General features: G+C 50.8%; 1 protein-coding gene across 1 annotated transcript in view; it reads left to right on the forward strand.

The window, feature by feature from the left end:
• Window positions 1-18,136, forward strand: part of cacna1c (calcium channel, voltage-dependent, L type, alpha 1C subunit) — a gene marked incomplete at its 5' end in the record, with an annotated part of 21,829 nt that extends 3,693 nt beyond the window's left edge. The window contains 17 exons of the mRNA XM_083692318.1: window positions 3,001-3,051; window positions 4,243-4,380; window positions 6,756-6,821; window positions 7,414-7,505; window positions 8,023-8,179; window positions 8,422-8,549; window positions 8,662-8,758; window positions 9,129-9,333; window positions 9,525-9,652; window positions 9,828-9,968; window positions 12,068-12,441; window positions 12,871-12,897; window positions 13,749-13,847; window positions 14,889-15,007; window positions 15,201-15,298; window positions 16,701-17,081; window positions 17,269-18,136. Of these exons, the coding sequence (XP_083548444.1) occupies window positions 3,001-3,051; window positions 4,243-4,380; window positions 6,756-6,821; window positions 7,414-7,505; window positions 8,023-8,179; window positions 8,422-8,549; window positions 8,662-8,758; window positions 9,129-9,333; window positions 9,525-9,652; window positions 9,828-9,968; window positions 12,068-12,441; window positions 12,871-12,897; window positions 13,749-13,847; window positions 14,889-15,007; window positions 15,201-15,298; window positions 16,701-17,081; window positions 17,269-17,679 (2,712 nt within the window). The 3' untranslated portion in view covers window positions 17,680-18,136. The remainder of the gene's footprint in view (window positions 1-3,000; window positions 3,052-4,242; window positions 4,381-6,755; window positions 6,822-7,413; window positions 7,506-8,022; window positions 8,180-8,421; window positions 8,550-8,661; window positions 8,759-9,128; window positions 9,334-9,524; window positions 9,653-9,827; window positions 9,969-12,067; window positions 12,442-12,870; window positions 12,898-13,748; window positions 13,848-14,888; window positions 15,008-15,200; window positions 15,299-16,700; window positions 17,082-17,268) is intronic.
• Window positions 18,137-18,701: the final 565 nt, after the last annotated feature.

The following is an 18,701-nucleotide window of genomic DNA, read 5'->3' on the forward strand; positions in this document are numbered from 1 at the left end:
TATAACATTACATTATAATTGATTATAATACATTGGTGAATTGATATAATACATTGATACATTACGTATGAAAACAGCTGTCCGAAGGTCTGAGGTTCGATTCATAAACCTTTCAACTCTCTGGTGTAGCATAGCATAGCATAGCATAGCATAGCCAGCTCTCCTTTCACAAGTCAGAACAACACCTCACCACCGCGGTAGAATGACACCATGGTAGTAGTAGTCAGAACAGTCATACAAGTAGTAGCAATAGTAGTATAGTTGTAGTAGTAGTAGTAGTAGTTGTAATAGTCAAAGTTGTAATAGTAGTATAGTAGTAGTAGTAATAGTAGTATAGTAGTAGTATAGTAGTAGTATAGTAGTAGTAATAGTAGTATAGTAGTAGTATAGTAGTAGTATAGTAGCATTAGAGTAGCTATGTGTTGGTTGGTTTGTGTGTTGGTTGGTTTGTGTGTTGGTTGGTTTGTGTGTTGGTTGGTTTGTGTGTTTTCTATCTATCTGACCATGAGATGTTGACAAAGGTTTTCTGAACAACATCAGACCTTCTATGGTGACCTCAGACAGCCACCCTGCCCTGCTATACAGTCCACTGACTCTGCACTGCCTTTGGTTGGGTTGGGTTGGTTTGGGTTGGGTTGGGTTGGGTTTGGTTGGTTTGGTTTGGTTTGTTTGGGTTTGATTTGGTTTGGTTTGGTTTGTTTGGGTTTGATTTGGTTTGGTTTGGTTTGGTTTGATTGGTTGGGTTTGATTTTGTTTGGTTTGGTTTGTTTGGGTTTGATTTGGTTTGGTTTGGTTTGGTTTGGTTTGGTTTGGTTGGTTTGGTTTGGTTGGTTTGGTTGGTTTGGTTTGGTTTGCTGTTTTCATTTGGTTTTCTTGTCCTCTCTCTCATGTCTAACCGATAGGCATGTCTGTACGTTAGTTTTCTCCTAGATGGATGGTGATGATGAGCACTGTTCTTGCATCGTATTTGAGTTGACATTTTTCTCAGAAACTCTCTGCACGTTTTAGCTCATAAGAACCATGACCAGTCGCCCACACTACTCCCAAACACTCACTGGTTCGCCTTTCTGGAAGTGAGTGTCTATTGGCTTAGAATCCCATCCTATCCTAGGTTACCACCTTCCTGCCTTCTTAAAACATTTTTACTTTTGACTTTCTGTCCTTCCACCTGTTTGGTGTGACTCTGGTTGGACTCATCAGAGCGTTGTCGTGGGAAGGTGACTCCAGGTGTTTGCTGTCAGCAGTGTCTCGCAGGCGATGCCACATTGCATTTGACTCCCCCCTGAATGCCCCCCTCCCCCTCCCCCTCTCACCCTTCTCTCTCTGAGACCTCTACTGCACTTTGCTCTTTATATGGATGTTGATTTCTCTCTCTCTTCTCATTGGTTGATGTTGATTTCTCTCTCTTCTTATTGGATGATGTTGATTTCTCTCTCTCTTCTCATTGGTTCGTGGTGCTCTTGCTCACCTGAAATGCAAGCTGGGTAACCTGGGTCTCTTCTCTGATGATAGGCTCTTTAACCGACCAATCATCTTGGCAGACATGATAAACAGGAAGCTAGTGTCTGAGATGGTGGTCTATTATGGCCAAGGGGCTGATTATCTTTAACTGGTTCTAATCAGCTGACAGGAACTCAAGGTAAGTTAAAATGAGCGTTTGGCTGAACCAAAGCGGAGGACAGACACGTGTCTCTGAAGTACCTCCTAGCCTGCCGTAACCCTGGAGACGGCCTGGAGACCCTCCAGAGAGACCGAGGTTACCCAGAGACACATCATGTGACTGTGGAGAGCAGCTGTTCTATGATGTAACAATGACAGTTGGAACTTCCTTTAGTTTCAATGTCTCTGAGTTGTGTACCCCGATACCCCCCCCCCCCACCCGGCCCCCGTCCCCGTCACAGTACAACAACTCCCACCCTAACAGTCAGAAGGTCCCCTGCAGCTACACAGAACCACCCACTAACAGAACTACCATGTGACTGACTGGGTTCGAGCCCGGGTCTCCTCCTGCAAGCCTTGAGACAGTGTTAGCCTGCTGAGCCGAAGCCGAGAGGCGTTCGCTAGCTTGGCGCGCTAACACCATGAGGTCCCCAGGTCTCAGGCGGGGTTACCTGTTGCCACGGCAGCACCAGCGTGGTGTGGTTGACCAAACCCCCTCTGTCACAGACAGACCCCCTAGCCCTGACCCCCCCCCCCCACCTCAACGCCTCTGACACACACACACACACACCTTAAAACCCTCAACCCTCCAGGCCACGATCCCCCAGCCCCCTCCCTCAGCCCCCAGCCCCCTCCCTCAGCCCCCTCCCTCAGCCCCCAGCCCTCTCCCCCAGCCCCCTCCCTCAGCCCCCTCCCTCAGCCCCCAGCCCCCTCCCTCAGCCCCCTCCCTCAGCCCCAGCCCTCTCCCCCAGCCCCCTCCCTCAGCCCCAGCCCTCTCCCTCAGCCCCCAGCCCCCTCCCACAGCCCCCTCCCTCAGCCCCAGCCCTCTCCCCCAGCCCCCTCCCTCAGCCCCAGCCCTCTCCCTCAGCCCCCAGCCCCCTCCCCCAGCCCCCTCCCTCAGCCCCCAGCCCCCTCCCCCAGCCCCCTCCCTCAGCCCCAGCCCCCTCCCCCAGCCCTCTCCCTCTCCCCCAGCCCTCTCCCTCAGCCCTCGCCCCCAGCCCCCTCCCCCAGCCCCCTCCCCCAGCCCTCTCCCTCAGCCCTCTCCCCCAGCCCCCAGCCCCCTCCCTCAGCCCCCTCCCCCCAGCCCCCTCCCTCAGCCTCAGCCCCATTGCAGTACCGTGGATGTCTCCCTTCTCAGGGAACATGCACAGACCACCCCCCCCCCACACACACACACACACACACACACTGTCTACCTGGCAGAGAAAGACAGACAGCTGTCTGTAGAGGCACCTCTCCTCCCCCTGGTACACACACACACACACACACACACACACCTGTCCGGGTGTCGCAGGGAGGTCTGTGGTGCTATAGCTTTGATCTGTGTGCCTTTCTTTAAAGCCAGCTGACTCCTCCTCCTCGCCTCCCCAACCCCCCGTGGTAAGACCAATGGTACGGACCGCCGGTAACCTTCGCCTACCCCCCCCCCACCATCCTCCACCCACCCAGCCCCCCCCCCCAACACCCCCCCCCCCCCCACTCTGTGCCCCTTCATCACCAGAAGCTTGCAATGCTATCTGTGTGTGTGTGTGTGTGTGTGTGTGTGTGTTTTTGCAGGACATCATAGGCTGAGGCTAAGCGTTGTGTTAGTCAGTCGCTGTCCTGTGTGTTCATCGCCTCAGGCTCCGCCTCCTCCTCCTCTTCCTCCTCCTCCTCCACTTCCTCCTCCTCTTCCTCTTCCTCTTCCTCTTCCTCCTCCTCTTCCTCTTCCTCCTCCTTTAGTGTTGTCTCTCTGGTGCTCTGTCATTGGTGCACACCATGGTCATGCGGTCATACTCCTCCTCTCTATCTCCCCCTCCCTCTCTCTGTCTCTCTCTCTCTCTCTCTCTCTCTCCCCCTCTCCCTTTCTCCCTCTCTCTCTCTCTCTGTGGCTCAGTGTCACCCCTCCAGCCTGTCCTCCTGGGCTGTGAACACATCTGGTGGCTCTATGACAAATACCCTACAGACAGACACATCCGTGTGTGTGTGTGTGTGTGTCTTGAACTGGAGAAGGACATGATGTCAGACCCTAGTTAGCTGCTGTAATCAGACTTAGAGAAGCTGGGTAATGTAGTTCTCAGTGGGAGGGCAGTGAGGGGGTAGCTGGGTAGTGTAGTTCTCAGTAGAAGGGCAGTGGGGGGGGGGGGGGGGGTAGCTGGGTAATGTAGTTCTCAGTGGGAGGGCAGTGAGGGGGTAGCTGGGTAGTGTAGTTCTCAGTAGAAGGGCAGTGGGGGGGTAGCTGGGTAATGTAGTTCTCATTGGGAGGGCAGTGAGGGGGTAGCTGGGTAATGTAGTTCTCAGTGGGCATCCAGGGGTGTGTCTGTCCGACCTGTCTGTCATGCAGCCACCATCGTGAGCGTGATTTGCCCGATTCTCTCTGAACTCTTTTGTAGGTTGATTTTGATGGGACTTTGTAGGACGTAACAGTCCATTTATTAACTGTGTATCTGTGTGTGTGTGTGTGTGTGTGTGCGCGCGTGCACCTCTGTGCCTTCTGCGTGCGTGCGTGCGTGTGTGTGTGTGTACGTGTGTGTGTGTGTGTGTGTGTGTGGTACGTGTGTGTGTGTGTGTGTGTATATGTTGCCGTCCGTCACCTAACAAAAGGGACTACAAAACTCTGAGGAGAACGCCAGGATCTCCATCACCTTCTTCCGGCTGTTCCGCGTGATGCGGCTGGTCAAGCTGCTGTCCCGGGGGGAGGGGATCCGGACCCTGCTGTGGACCTTCATCAAGTCCTTCCAAGTGAGGAGAGACGGGGCTCACCATGCTACCCGCAGGCTTAGCCCTCTGAGCTAAAGCCCTAGGCCTCAGCTCGGGGGCTAGCGTTAATGCTAACGTCGTCAGGGCGAGTCCAGGCCAGGTTATTGATTGGTCGATTGTGCGTACGGGAGAGAGAGAGAGAGCGCTGTCGCCTCCGAACCGCCCCCACTACGACCTACGTCCGACCCCCCCGACCTTTGACCCCCCCCCCCGCTCCCCCATCCGCATGCTGCCATCTCCACGCTCCTTAGGACGCTGGCGATAAGACTAGTTACCATGACGATGGGCGGTCAGATAAGACCCCCTCTGTGAGCGAGCATGCCACCAAAAAAGATAGATCATTTGATGGGAGGAGTCAGGGAGGAGAGGAGGATCCCTGTCCTCTCTCTGGTCCAGGGGCTGGAGACTCACAGCTGGCTCCTTATTCTCATTTATTTCATGTATTTTTGGGGGATAGATCAGCTTTGAAATGAGGAAATAGAAATTCAAATTCTATCTGATAGCGTCAACATTTCTAGTCTGCCCCAACCCTCCCTAATTGGTGGACATGAAAAGAAAATCATAATTATAAGTATAATATACAGCGCCTTCAGAAAGTATTCAGACCCCTTCACTTTTTCCACATTTTGTTGTGTTATAGACTCAATTTAAAATGGATTAAATTAAAAGAATTTGCCATCAATCCACACACAATACCCCAGAATGGCAAAGCGAAAACACGTTTTTATTTATTAAAATTGAAATACAGAAATCTCATGTACAGAAGTATTCAGACCCTTTGCTGTGACACTCATAGCTAAAATTCAAATATGTCATCAACAAATCACTCAGTAAGTTGAATTGAGTCCATCTTAATGCAAGGATAATAGTTCATGTCATTTTGGAATTAATATATTTGTTTTTATAGGGTCTCTGATTTGCATAGGAATCAATTCCACACTGTGGATCAGGTTGTCATTACAAACTGAGCAAATGGAGAGGAACAAAACTGCTCAGGAATGCGACCCTGAGACCTGGGGAGACTTACAAAAATCTACGAAGTTGAACGGTGGAGAGGAAAAAGCACAGTCGATGGGACAACATCATCAAAATGTGTCTATAACCAAGTGGCCAAAAAGAATCCCTTAATGGAAAATAATCTCTCATATCCATAATTGTGTTTGCAACATTGAATTCAAGTGATACAGCAAAGAAAGTGGCTGGAAATGTGTTTATTTGGTTTTACTACAAAGCATTAAGTTTGGTGCAAATCCAGCACATGTAATGCAGTTTCTGCACCATCTCTGGTGTGAAGAACCGTGGTGCTGCATCAAGTTCTGGGTGTGTTTGTCACCGGCAGGGACTGGGGAGTTTGTCAGGATCAAGAGTTGGTAGTGACCTCCTAATCTACACAGTGTGGAATTGATTCCTATGCAAATCAGAGACCCTATAAAAACAAAGATATTAATTCCAAAATGACATGAACTATTATTCTTGCATTAAGATGGACTCAATTCAACTTATTGAGTGATTTGTTGATGACATTTTTGCATTTTAGCTCATTTTAAGAGTGTCAGAGCAAAGGGTCTGAATTCTTCTTATTTCGTATATTTGAGACAGTGTTAGCCTGCTGAGCCGAAGTAATACTTCTTACTTTTCTGTATTTCAATTCTAATACATTTATAGAAATTTCTAAAAACGTGTTTTCGCTTTGCCATTCTGGGGTATTGTGTGTGGATTGATGGCAAATTCTTTTAATTTAATCCATTTTAAATTGAGTCTATAACACAACAAAATGTGGAAAAAGTGAAGGGGTCTGAATACTTTCTGAAGGCACTGTATATATTTATAGGGTTAGGGATATATATATATATATATATATATATATATATATATATATATATATATATATAAATATGATATATTTATTCTTTTGTATGTTGTCTTTCTGAGGTAAAGCTCTTTCTTCTATCTAGGGGTGAATACTGTATGTATATACGTTAATATATTGTATGTATATAATTTATTTTATTTTATCTATCCTTTATTTATTCAGGCCAGTTCCTTTGAGACCAAGGTCTCTTTTTCAAGGGTGCCCTGATTACAACATATATAGACATCTCCCTATGACTTTGCGTCTGTATAAACGGTGATATTTGTGATATGTTATGCTGTTTGTGATCCGCTGCCCCTGCGTTCAGCAGAGAGGACCGGGCCTCCTGTGTCTCTGCTGTAGAAACAGAACTAACAGAACCTGCAGCTCCTTAACTCTGTTTCTATGGTCTCAGTCTCGCGTCTAATGATTGGCTGTGTGTGTTTTTTGGTGCCTTGCCATTGGCTGTGGTGTTGACCAGTCACTGATGTCCCTCTCCCCCTAGGCCCTCCCCTACGTAGCACTGCTTATAGTGATGCTCTTCTTCATCTACGCCGTCATCGGCATGCAGGTAAGACCCCCCCCCCCCTTCCTCCGCCCTCTCTCCTTTTCCCCCCCGGACTCTGCCTGGGTCCTCCCTCTCCTCCTCCTCTCTCTCTTCCTCTCTCCCTCTCTCCTCCCAGCAGTCTTGTGCTGTCCGTCCAGCTGTCCGTGTGTGTGTCAGTCCTGAGGTGTTCCTAGCCAGAGGTCCTGTCTGTCCTCCTCTCCTCTCCTCCTCCTCTCCTCCTCCTCTCCTCCTCTTCTACCCTTCAACAACAACATCTGTGATCTAATATCTGTCTATCTACCAGGGGAGGCTGCTGGAGGTAGAAAGAGGAATGGTATCAGACCTGTGTGTGTCTACCTCCAGTAGCCTCCCACAGCCTCCCACAGCCTCCAGCAGCCACCCCTGCTGTGTATCTGGTTCTCCTAGACACAGATTAATCAAAGTCCTTCACTTAATCCCACATCTAATTGGGGACTTTCAGACTTAATCTAGGTCTGGGAAACTGTGCCGTTGTTGTGTGTGTGTGTGAGAGGCTGTGTAATGAGGGTGGGGCTGTGCCCTGAGTACCATGTTGACTGTGAGCCAATGAGAGCCCTGCGCCCCCCCCCCCCCGCAGATGTTTGGTAAGATAGCGCTGAGGGACAACAGTCAGATCAACAGGAACAACAACTTCCAGACCTTCCCCCAGGCCGTGCTGCTGCTCTTCAGGTGAGACTCCTCTCCTCCTCTCCTCCTCCTCTCTCCTCCTCTCCTCCTCTCCTCCTCCTCTCCTCTCCTCCTCTCCTCCTCCTCTCTCCTCCTCTTCTCCTCTCCTCCTTCTCTCCTCTCCTCCTCCTCTCTCCTCCTCTTCTCCTCTCCTCCTCCTCTCCTCCTTCTCTCCTCTCCTCCTCTCCTCTTCTCCTCTCCTCCTCCTCTCCTCCTTCTCTCCTCTCCTCTTCTCCTCTCCTCCTCCTCTCCTCCTCTCCTCCTTCTCTCCTCTCCTCCTCTCCTCCTCCTCTCCTCCTTCTCTCCTCTCCTCCTCTTCTCCTCTCCTCCTCCTCTCCTCTCCTCTTCTCCTCTCCTCCTCCTCCCCCTCTCCTTTATGGACACTTCCTGGGTGTGGCCTAGATAGTGATGCCATCATCGACCCTCCCCTGCCCAATCCTGTTCTATATCATTCTAGTGTGTGTGTGTACTGTTGTGTTTGACCCCTGTGTGTATGTGTGTGTGTGTGTGTGTGTGTCAGGTGTGCCACTGGGGAGGCGTGGCAGGAGATCATGTTGGCATGTGTGCCCATGCGTACCTGTGAGAAGGGCTCGGAGGCGGGTCCGGCCGGGGAGGATTGTGGGAGCCAGTTCGCCATCATCTACTTCGTCAGCTTCTACATGCTGTGTGCCTTCCTGGTACGGAGGCACGGAGGGGACAAACCTAACCCTCCAATCATGAACTCAGTCAATCACCTTTATTTGTATCGCACTTTCTACATGGATAAACAAAAACAAAACAAAATAATAAATACAATATAAACAGTATGATCTAACACCAACCCATAGACCCCCCCAGGAGCCCTAGGCCCCACCCCCTACCTTCCCTGACTTGGCTGTCATTGGTGACCTGGTGTGTTGCCGTGGTTACCTGTCCACAGATCATCAACCTGTTTGTGGCGGTCATCATGGACAACTTTGACTACCTGACGCGTGATTGGTCGATCCTGGGGCCGCATCACCTGGATGAATTCAAGAGGATCTGGGCGGAATACGACCCTGAGGCCAAGTCAGTCTCTCTCTCTCTCTCTCACTCTCTCTCTCTCTCTCTCTCTCTAGTTGAGGTCTCTGTTCTCTCCAGGGGGAGGATCTAACTGTGTGTGTGTGTGTGTTCTCTCCAGGGGGAGGATCAAGCACCTGGATGTGGTGACTCTGCTGCGCAGGATCCAGCCTCCCCTGGGCTTCGGGAAGCTCTGTCCCCATCGCGTGGCCTGCAAGGTACACACACTGTGTGTGTGTGTGTGTGTATGTGTCCTGTCATGTCCAAACCACATCAGAGACTCCAGAACGCTCTCCTCCTCCAACCAGCCCTCAAAACCCGGCTTTTTAAACCTGCTTTTAATCTTTAACTAATTTTATTGTTGTTTTTACTGACTGTGCTTTTCTTTTACTTTTTATTTATCTGTCTATTCTTGTTCTCTTGTTTGATTATTATAATGATTATTATTATTATGTGGCCTGTCTGTGTGATAGAGTGAAAGAGACCTCCTCATCACTCAGAACACAACTAATGTGTGTGTGTGTGTGTGTGTGTGTATGTATGTGTGTGTGTGTGTGTGTGTGTGTGTGTGTGTGTGTGTGTGTGCAGCGTCTGGTGTCTATGAACATGCCTCTGAACAGCGATGGCACGGTGATGTTCAACGCCACGCTGTTCGCCCTGGTGAGGACCGCCCTGCGCATCAAGACAGAGGGCAACCTGGAGCAGGCCAACGAGGAGCTGAGGGCCATCGTCAAGAAGATCTGGAAGAGGACCAGCATGAAGCTGCTGGACCAGGTGGTGCCCCCTGCTGGAGGTCAGTGGCATAGATAAGTGTGTGTGTGTGTGTGTCTGTGTGTGTGTGTGTGTGTGTGTGAGATAATGGTTCTCCAAACGTTTGTCGAATGAGAAGCCTTCTGGATGGTTCTATGTACAGTAGACCCTTTAGAAAGGTCATATGAGGCAAGGTGTAAACTGTGTGTGTGTGCGTGTGTGTGTGTGTTCCAGATGACGAGGTGACCGTGGGGAAGTTCTACGCCACATTCCTGATCCAGGAGTACTTCAGGAAGTTTAAGAAGCGTAAGGAGCAGGGGCTGGTGGCCAAGGTGGCCCCCAAGACCGCCCTCTCTCTGCAGGTCAGACCACCCACACACACACACACACACACACACACACACAAACATTGTAATTTCTTAAGTAAGACAGCGAATGGTCTTTATTTCATGTTTGTGTGTGTGTGTGTGTGTGTGCGTTCCTGCGTGTGCGTGTGCGTGTGCGTTCCTGTGTGTGTGTGTGTGTGTTTTTAAACAGGCGGGCCTGCGGACGCTCCATGACATGGGTCCTGAGATCCGGCGGGCCATCTCTGGTGACCTCACCGTGGAGGAGGAGCTAGACAAGGCGCTGAAGGAGCCTGTGTCGGCCGCGTCGGAGGACGACATCTTCAGGGTAAAGGTCTGGTACACACACCCTCACACACTCCTCCTCTCCTCCTCTCCTCCTCTTTCTCCTCCTCCTCTTTCTCTTTGGTACATAGTTGCCAATGGAGACAAAATAATTCCTGTCTTGTAGATTTGACCTGAACCAACTTAAAGCTGTGCCTGAAAGTCCCACCCAGTTTTCCAACCTGTCCAAAAATACTGAGTGGTCAATAGTGTTGAATGCATCACTGAGGTCTAATAGCATTAATATTGACATTTTGCCAGCCTGTGTTAAGACGGATGTCATTTACAACTTTAATAAGAGCAGTCTCGGTCTCGGTGCTGTGAAGAGGTCGAAAACCTGACCGGAAGTTGTTATAGCAGCCAGTTGAGGTCAGGAAATGATTAAGTTGCTGGAGGACAACTTTCTCAATGATTTTACTTGTGAAGGGTAGATTTGATATGGGTCTGTAGTTGTTAATGATAGAGGCATCTAGGCTCCGCTTTTTTAAAAGGGGTTTAATAACTGCAGTTTTCAAGGCTTTTGGAAAATTGCCTGATTGGAGAGAGCTGTTAACTATGCAGTATGTCTGTAGCTAGGGTTAGGGTTAGGGTATGTCTGTAGCTAGGGTTAGGGTTAGGGTATGTCTGTAGCTAGGGTTAGGGTTAGGGTATGTCTGTAGCTAGGGTTAGGGTTAGGGTATGTCTGTAGCTAGGGTTAGGGTTAGGGTATGTCTGTAGCTAGGGTTAGGGTTAGGGTATGTCTGTAGCTAGGGTTAGGGTTAGGGTATGTCTGTAGCTAGGGTTAGGGTTAGGGTATGTCTGTAGCTAGGCAGTCAGAAACATTCTTAAAGAAGGTGGTTGCTAAAACAGTAGGCAGCAGGTGGACAGCTTCAGTTGTGTCATCGTTTCCACAAGAGTTTTAGAGTCTATGACATTAAAGCATGGCATTATTGATGTAGTCTATGACATTAAAGCATGGCATTATTGATGTAGTCTATGACATTAAAGCATGGCATTATTGCAACATTACTGTTGTCTAAACAAGGTGGTGATCCAACATTTTTGTTAGAAGCGGAAATATTGATGGCGTGTCAAACGCCTTCGATTTTATCAGTAAAAAAGGATGCAAACTCGTTGCATTTCTGAGTGGAAAGCAGTTGTATCTAGTATTTGTGTTGGGGGATTGGTTGTCTATCAACAGTTAGGGTTAGGTTAGTGCATTATTAGGGTTAGGGTTAGGTTAGGTTAGTGCATTATTAGGGTTAGGGTTAAGGTTAACCCTAACCCATTATTAGTGTTAGTGTTAGGGTTAGGGTTCGGGTTAGGGTTAGTGTTAGGGTTAACCCATTATTAGTGTTAGGGTTAGTGTTAGTGTTAGGGTTAGTGCATTATTAGTGTTAGGGTTAGTGTTTGGGTTAGTGCATTATTAGGGTTAGTGTTAGGGTTAGGGTTGGGGCTAACCCATTATTAGTGTTAGTGTTAGGGTTAGGGTTAGGGTTAGTGTTAGGGTTAGTGCATTATTAGTGTTGCAGTTAATGATGTTGGAGAAAAAGGTTTCTAAGTTGTCGGCACGGAGGTTCTTTATAGATGTCATGGTGAACATGAAGTTTTGTTTTCCACCAGATGCGTTCAGCTTTCCGGCTCTCTCTCTCTCTCTCTCTCTCTCTCTCTCTCTCTCTCTCCCTCTCTCTCTCTCTCTGTCTCTCTCTCTCTCTCTCTCTCTCTCTCTCTCTCTCTCTTCTGGGCTGTTCCAGAAGCAACATTTCTCCAGGGTGCTTTTTGCTTACCAGAAATCGTTTTAACCTTAGGAGGTGCAATGACATCTAGAACTTTCACAATTTTGGAATTAAGGTTATCTACAAGATCATCAGCAGAACATGGGGTGGGAGGTGGTAGCAAGGAGATGGCGCTTTTAAAGAGTGCACTAGAATGTTCATTGATATACCGTTTTTTGACATTGTTTGATTTGATCTGTATGTCAGGAATAAAGGATATATCAAAGAAAACACAAAAGTGGTCAGACAGGGAAGGATCAATCACAGAAATATCAAGTCCAGGGTATGCCCCTTACAGTGAGTAGCCTCTTGACTACTTTCTCTCTCTCTCTCTCTCTCTCTCTCTCCCCCCCAGCGAGCGGGTGGGCTGTTCGGTAACCACGTCAACTACTACAACCAGAGCGACGGGCGCAACACCTTCCCACAATCCTTCACTGCGCAGCGGCCACTCCACATCAGCAAGACCGGGAGCGCCGGGGAGGCGGAGTCTCCCAGCCACGAGAAGCTGGTTGGCTCATCCACGTTCACGCCCAGCAGTTACTCCTCCTCCGAGTCCAACGCCAACATCAACAACGCCAACAACACGGCCGTGGGCCACGGGGGTCCGGGGGGCCCGGGGGGTCCGGGCCGCTTCCCCAGCCCCTCCATCAGCACCGTGGACGGGCACAGCGGACCCCCGCTCACCCCCATCCTCCTGCCGCGCTCCGCATGGTGCTTCCCTCCAAAGAGGTGGGTTCATTCTCTCTCTCTCTCTCTCTCTCTCTCTCTCTCTCTCTCTCTCTCCCTCTCTTTCTCTCCCTCTCTCTGTTGTAGTGTGTTCTCTGGAGTTGTGACCTCACCTCTTCTTCTGTCCTTTGCTCTGTGTTTCTGAGTGACATCATCATGGCACCGCTCCTGATTGGTGGGTCAGGTAGTCACTCAGGGCCTCTTAGCCCCGCCTCCATATCTCCAGTCAGACACGCCTCCAACAGACAGACCTGGAGCTACTGGAGCTAGTCAGACACTCACTGCCTCTCTCTCTCCTCTCTCCTCTCTCCTCTCTCCTTCCCTCCCTCCTTCCCTCCCTCCCTCCCTCCTCCCTCCCTCCCTCCCTCCCTCCCTCCCTCCTCCCTCCCTCCCTCCCTCCCTCCCTCCCTTGCTGGCTGGTGTTGAGAGCAGGACCTGTTTCTATGACTCCCTCATGCGGTATGTTCGAGAGGAGTGTGTGTGTGTGTGTGTGTGTGTGTGTGTGTGTGTGTGTGTGTGTGTGTGTGTGTGTGTGTGTGTGTGTGTGTGTGTGTGTGTGTGTGTGTGTGTGTGTGTGTGGCCTCCTCCCTCCAGAGTGCTACAGCTTCATTCTGCTCAATAGACTTAGAGCTGCTGCTTCCTGTTGCGTCCTGTACACCTGGTTACCCTCCCTCCCTGTTACCCTCCCTCCCTGTTACCCTCCTGGTTACCCTCCCTCCCTGTTACCCTCCCTCCCTGTTGCTATACTACTACGATACTATACTACTACTATACTACTACTACTATACTATAATATACTGCTACTATACTATACTACTACTACTATACTATAATATACTACTACTATACTACTACTACTATACTACTACTATACTATAATATACTACTACTATACTACTGCTATACTATAATATACTACTATACTACTACTACTATTACTACTATACTATAATATACTACACTATACAATCTATACGAAAATATACCATACTGTCTGTACTCTACTCTACTGTACTGTACTAAGGGGCTTTGTTACTGTGGTTACGCGGCTGTGTTATTGTGGTTACGCGGCTGTGTTACTGTGGTTACGCGGCTGTGCTTCCTGCTCAGCTGTTTCCTGTGCGGGCTGCAGAGCATGTAGCTAACCTCCATCCTGCTGCTAACCACGCCCCTGGGGACGCCCCCGGGAAACCCCGCCCGCCACACTCACCTGGACAGTAACCTTGCCTCTGTGTGTGTGTGTGTGTGTGTGTGTGTGTGTGTGTGTGTGTGTGTGTGTGTGTGTGTGTGTGTGTGTGTGTGTTCCACAGCTCTGACTCTGGTGACAGCAGGCTGACCATCATCAGGAGAGAGGAGGAGCCAGACGAGACGTATGATGAGAGAGACCACAGCCTCCTCACCTCTGACATGTACTTACCCTCCTCCTCCTCTCCTCCTCCTCTCCTCACCTCCTCCTCCTCTCCTCTTCCTCCTCTCTCCTCACCTCTGACATGTACTTACCCTCCTCCTCCTCTCCTCCTCCTCTCCTCACCTCCTCCTCTCCTCCTCCTCTCCTCACCTCCTCCTCCTCTCCTCTTCCTCCTCTCTCCTCACCTCTGACATGTACTTACCCTCCTCCTCCTCTCCTCCTCCTCTCCTCACCTCCTCCTCCTCTCCTCTTCCTCCTCTCTCCTCACCTCTGACATGTACTTACCCTCCTCCTCCTCTCCTCCTCCTCTCCTCACCTCCTCCTCCTCTCCTCTTCCTCCTCTCTCCTCACCTCTGACATGTACTTACCCTCCTCCTCCTCTCCTCCTCCTCTCCTCCTCCTCTCCTCACCTCCTCCTCCTCCTCCTCCTCTCCTCACCTCCTCCTCCTCTCCTCTTCCTCCTCTCTCCTAACCTCTGACATGTACTTACCCTCCTCCTCCTCTCCTCCTCCTCTCCTCACCTCCTCCTCCTCCTCCTCCTCTCCTCACCTCCTCCTCCTCTCCTCACCTCCTCCTCCTCCTCCTCTCCTCACCTCCTCCTCCTCCTCCTCCTCTCCTCACCTCCTCCTCCTCTCCTCTTCCTCCTCTCTCCTAACCTCTGACATGTACTTACCCTCCTCCTCCTCTCCTTCTCCTCTCCTCCCCTTCTCCTCTCCTCCCCTCCTCCTCCTCCTCTCCTCCTCCTCTCCTCACCTCCTCCTCCTCCTCCTCTCCTCCTCCTCTCCTCACCTCCTCCTCCTCTCCTCACCTCCTCCTCCTCCTCCTCTCCTCCTCCTCTCCTCTCCTCCGACATGTACTTACCCTCCTCTCCCCTCCTCCTCTCTCCTCCTCCTCTCTCTCCCCTCCTCCCTCTCTCTCTCTCTCTGTCTGTCTCTCCACTAAGAGTTTTTTCCTGTACATATCCAATATTAATACACGTGTGTGTGTGTGTGGATGACGTGTGTGTGTCTGTGTGCGTGTCTGTCTGTGTGTGTGTGTGTAGGCTGGTGTATCAGGATGAGGAGTGTAAGCAGCTGGCTCCTATGGAGGAGGCGGAGGATGTGGAGGAGAGGAGACCCTGGCTGTCCCCTAGGAGAGCCTTCCTCTGTCCCACAGCCCTGGGTAGGACCACACACACACACACACACACCTCACACACATACACACACACACACACACACACACACATACACACATCTCACACACACATACACACCTCACACCGACACACACACACACACCCTTTCGATCCTGTCTCACCCCCCCCCCCCCTCTCTCCCCCCTCTCCCTCCTCCCTCCCCCTCTCTCCCCCCAGGGCGGAGGTCTTCCTTCCATCTGGAGTGTCTGAGGAGACAGACCAGATCAGACGTATCCCAGAAGACAGCACTACCACTGCACCTGGTGCACCATCAGGTGAGACACACACACACACACACACACACACACACACACACATGCAGTGCCCAACGTAAGTAATGGGACAGTGAAGCATTTTTTCTCTCCACTCCAAAAGTTTGGATTTGAAATGAAACTGCTCTGAGAAGTAGAGAAGCTTAGCTGTTAATGTTCCACAATCAGCTCCTCATTCAGAGGTAGTCTGAAACAGGCCTGGATCAGACACAACTGATGGTGTTAAATCAGGTTTTCTGGACATAACAAAGGGTGTTCCACAAGGATCGATTCTTGGTCCAGTTCTTTTGACTATTAACATCAACAATATTGGATTATCTGTAAATAACTATAACCTGCATCGATATGCTGATGACAGTGTTGTATATGCTATTGCCCCTACGACTGACCAGGCTCTCTCTGAGCTACAGTCTGCATTCACTGTCCTGCAGAGAGCATTTGTTAAGCTGAGGTTGAGGCCCCTATTGAGCGTGTCCCTGCTTATAAACACCTGTATAAACACCTGTATAAATACCTGTATAAACACCTGTATAAATACCTGTATAAATACCTGTATAAACACCTGTATAAACACCTGTATAAATACCTGTATAAATACCTGTATAAATACCTGTATAAATACCTGGGCATCTGGTTTGACAAAGACTTGACGTTCAGAAAACATAAAGAGGAGCTTGTTAAAAAGCCAGGATTTAAGGTGGCCGTCTTTTCTAGGAATAGATCTTGCCTTTCTCTGAACAGCAGGAAGCAGATTGTACAATCAGCCTTTATACCAGTGCTTGATTATGATGATGTCATCTACCAAAGTGCAGCAGCCACGACTCTTAAACCTGTGGATGCCCTCTACCATAGCGCCCTTCACTTTACCACAGGTGATGGTTTTAATACTCATCATTGCATCCTTTATCGTTAAAGTCCCATAGATCTCTTCATTACTCCCTTTTTGTGTATAAAGCCTTACTGCATAAACTGGCTGACCTAACCTCACGCCTGACCTAACCTCCTTATTGAAATTCAACAACATCAATGACCAAACTGGTTCCCAGTGTTAGTTCACTCTGGAGCTTCTCAACCCACTGCTGGAACCATCTGCAGAGCAGAACATTTCAGTTGGTTGTTCTGGTGCCGCTCGGGCAGTTTAAAGGTTTGATTGAGGACCTCTTTGTTGAAAAATGTGTTTTTCTTGATTGTGTTTTATAATGTTGTCATTCTGTAGGCAGAGCTCCCTTGGAAAAGAGACCTTGGTCTCCATGGGACTCCCTGCTAAAGTCAAGTTTAAATACAAAGTGTGATGGTATTTGTGTTGGTTTCAACATTCCAAAATTACACCACTTTTTACGCATTGTCCTGGGGATTAATAGTTTAGTTTAAAATGTATTAAATTAACCCCCCCCCCCCCCCTCAGGCCCTGGCGGTTGCAGGTCTGAGCCCCCTCCTGAGACGAAGCCACTCCCCCACGCTCTTCACGCGGCTGTGCTCCACGCCCCCGGCCAGCCCCTCCCCCAGCGCCTGCCACCCCGCCCCCCCCCAGCGCGTCCCCTCACTGCGTCTCAGCGGGGGGGGGTCCTATGAGAAGCTCAACAGCAGCCTGCCCTCCGTCAACTGTGGCCCGTGGTACAGCGACAGCAACGGAAACAGCCCCGGGCCCGGGGGCAGCGGGGGCCGGGGGGGGCCGGGGGGGGGCTGCCAGCGGCCAGCGAGGCCTGTCTCTCTCACGGTGCCCACTGGCGTGGTCAAGGACGCCACCACGCCCTCCCATGGCAGCGCTGGCAGTCTGGTGGAGGCGGTGAGTAGAGAGACTCTGGGGTCCTGAGTTAGTCTCTCTCTCTCTCTCTGTCTGTCTCTGTCTCTCTCTCTCCTCCTACCTCTCTCTCTCTGATCCTCTCCTCCTCCCTCTCTCTCCCCCTCCCTCCCCCCTCCCCCCTCCCCCTCCCTCCCTCTCTCTCTGACCCTCTCTTCCTCTCTTCTGTCAGGTATTGATATCAGAGGGTCTAGGTCGGTTTGCTCAGGACCCGGCCTTCATCGCTGTGACCAAGCAGGAGCTGGCCGACGCGTGTGACATGACCATCGAGGAGATGGAGAACGCCGCAGACAACATCCTCAACGGCAACGCCACGCCCAGCGCCAACGGCAACCTCCTCCTTCCCTACATGCACTGCAACACGGACCCTGCCCCCCCACTGGGGGAGGAGCCAGGCCCAGGGGTGGGGCCGCCAGCTGGGGAGAGGGAGGAGCTACTGGGAGGAGGAGGAGATCCGCAGGAAGAGGAGGAGGAGGAGGAGGAGGAGGAGGAGGATGAGGAGGAGGATGAGGAAGGGGGAGCAGGGCAGAGGAACAGCGCCCTATTGGAGGACGAGGACATGGAATGTGTGACCAGTTTGTAGGGATCAGCCAATCGCAGCAGCAGCACAGTGCTCTCCCTCTCTCCCTCTCTCTCTCTGTCTCTTTCTCTCTCTCTCTCTCACACACTCCCCCTCTCTGCCGGATGCAGCCTGATGACGGTCTGAAACACTAAAGTTCTGAATATTTATTTGATTTTATGAATCTGTTTCTTATTTAATGGGTTCATTTATTTTCTGTGTGTGTGTGTGTGTGTGTGTGTGTGTGCGCGCGTGCGCGTGACTCTGTGTGTGTTCAGAAGTGCCTCACAGTAATCACGTCCTTGAGCGATAGAGAAGGAAGTACAGAAGCCAAAAAGAGAGGAAGAACAGAGGGACACGGAGGAAGAGAGGAAGAACAGAGGGACACGGAGGAAGAGAGGAATGTTTGTCGTCTGGTTTGACTTTTCTTTTCACCTTGTTGTTGTTTGGACTCTGGCTGCCAGCCAGGCCGCCTGAGACAGAACCCCCCTGCCAGGTCAGGGGTCAGGGGTCGGGGGGGGGGGTGGTCAGGGGTCACCAGGGCTCCTCCTCGGCCCACTGACAAGGCGCCCCTGCGTGGGAGCAGGGACCAGGTAACCCTGTTTGATTTCTCTGGTCTACTTCCTGGTCCGGCCCTCAGACCGACAGGGAACCTTTGTGCCGGGGACCAGGGAGCCGGGGACGTGTTTACCAGACAGACCCTCAGCCAGGATCTCCATATATGGGCGTTGAACAGAGACACTGGTCTGTAGGAGAGCCAGTGGGGAGCAAGAGAGACACTGACATCACCCAGGACCTGCCAATCACGTTCAGCTGTTGTGCCACCAGCCCCGCCCCTAACCCCGCCCCCCCTCCTCTCGTCTCTCTTTCATAGCTCCGCCCATCACTTGCAGCCATTTCCTGTCCTACACATGAAACAGGAAGAGTACGGCGCCTTCTAACTGCCATTCCTCCTCCTCCTTCCCCCCCCTCCTCCTCCTCCCCCCCTCCTCCTCCTCTTCTTCTTCTCTCAGTTGACTCTCCTGTGTCGGCATTTGGTTGGTTCT

Source organism: Argentina silus (genome assembly GCF_951799395.1).
Source record: "Argentina silus genome assembly, chromosome: 20".
Classification (NCBI taxonomy): domain Eukaryota; kingdom Metazoa; phylum Chordata; class Actinopteri; order Argentiniformes; family Argentinidae; genus Argentina; species Argentina silus.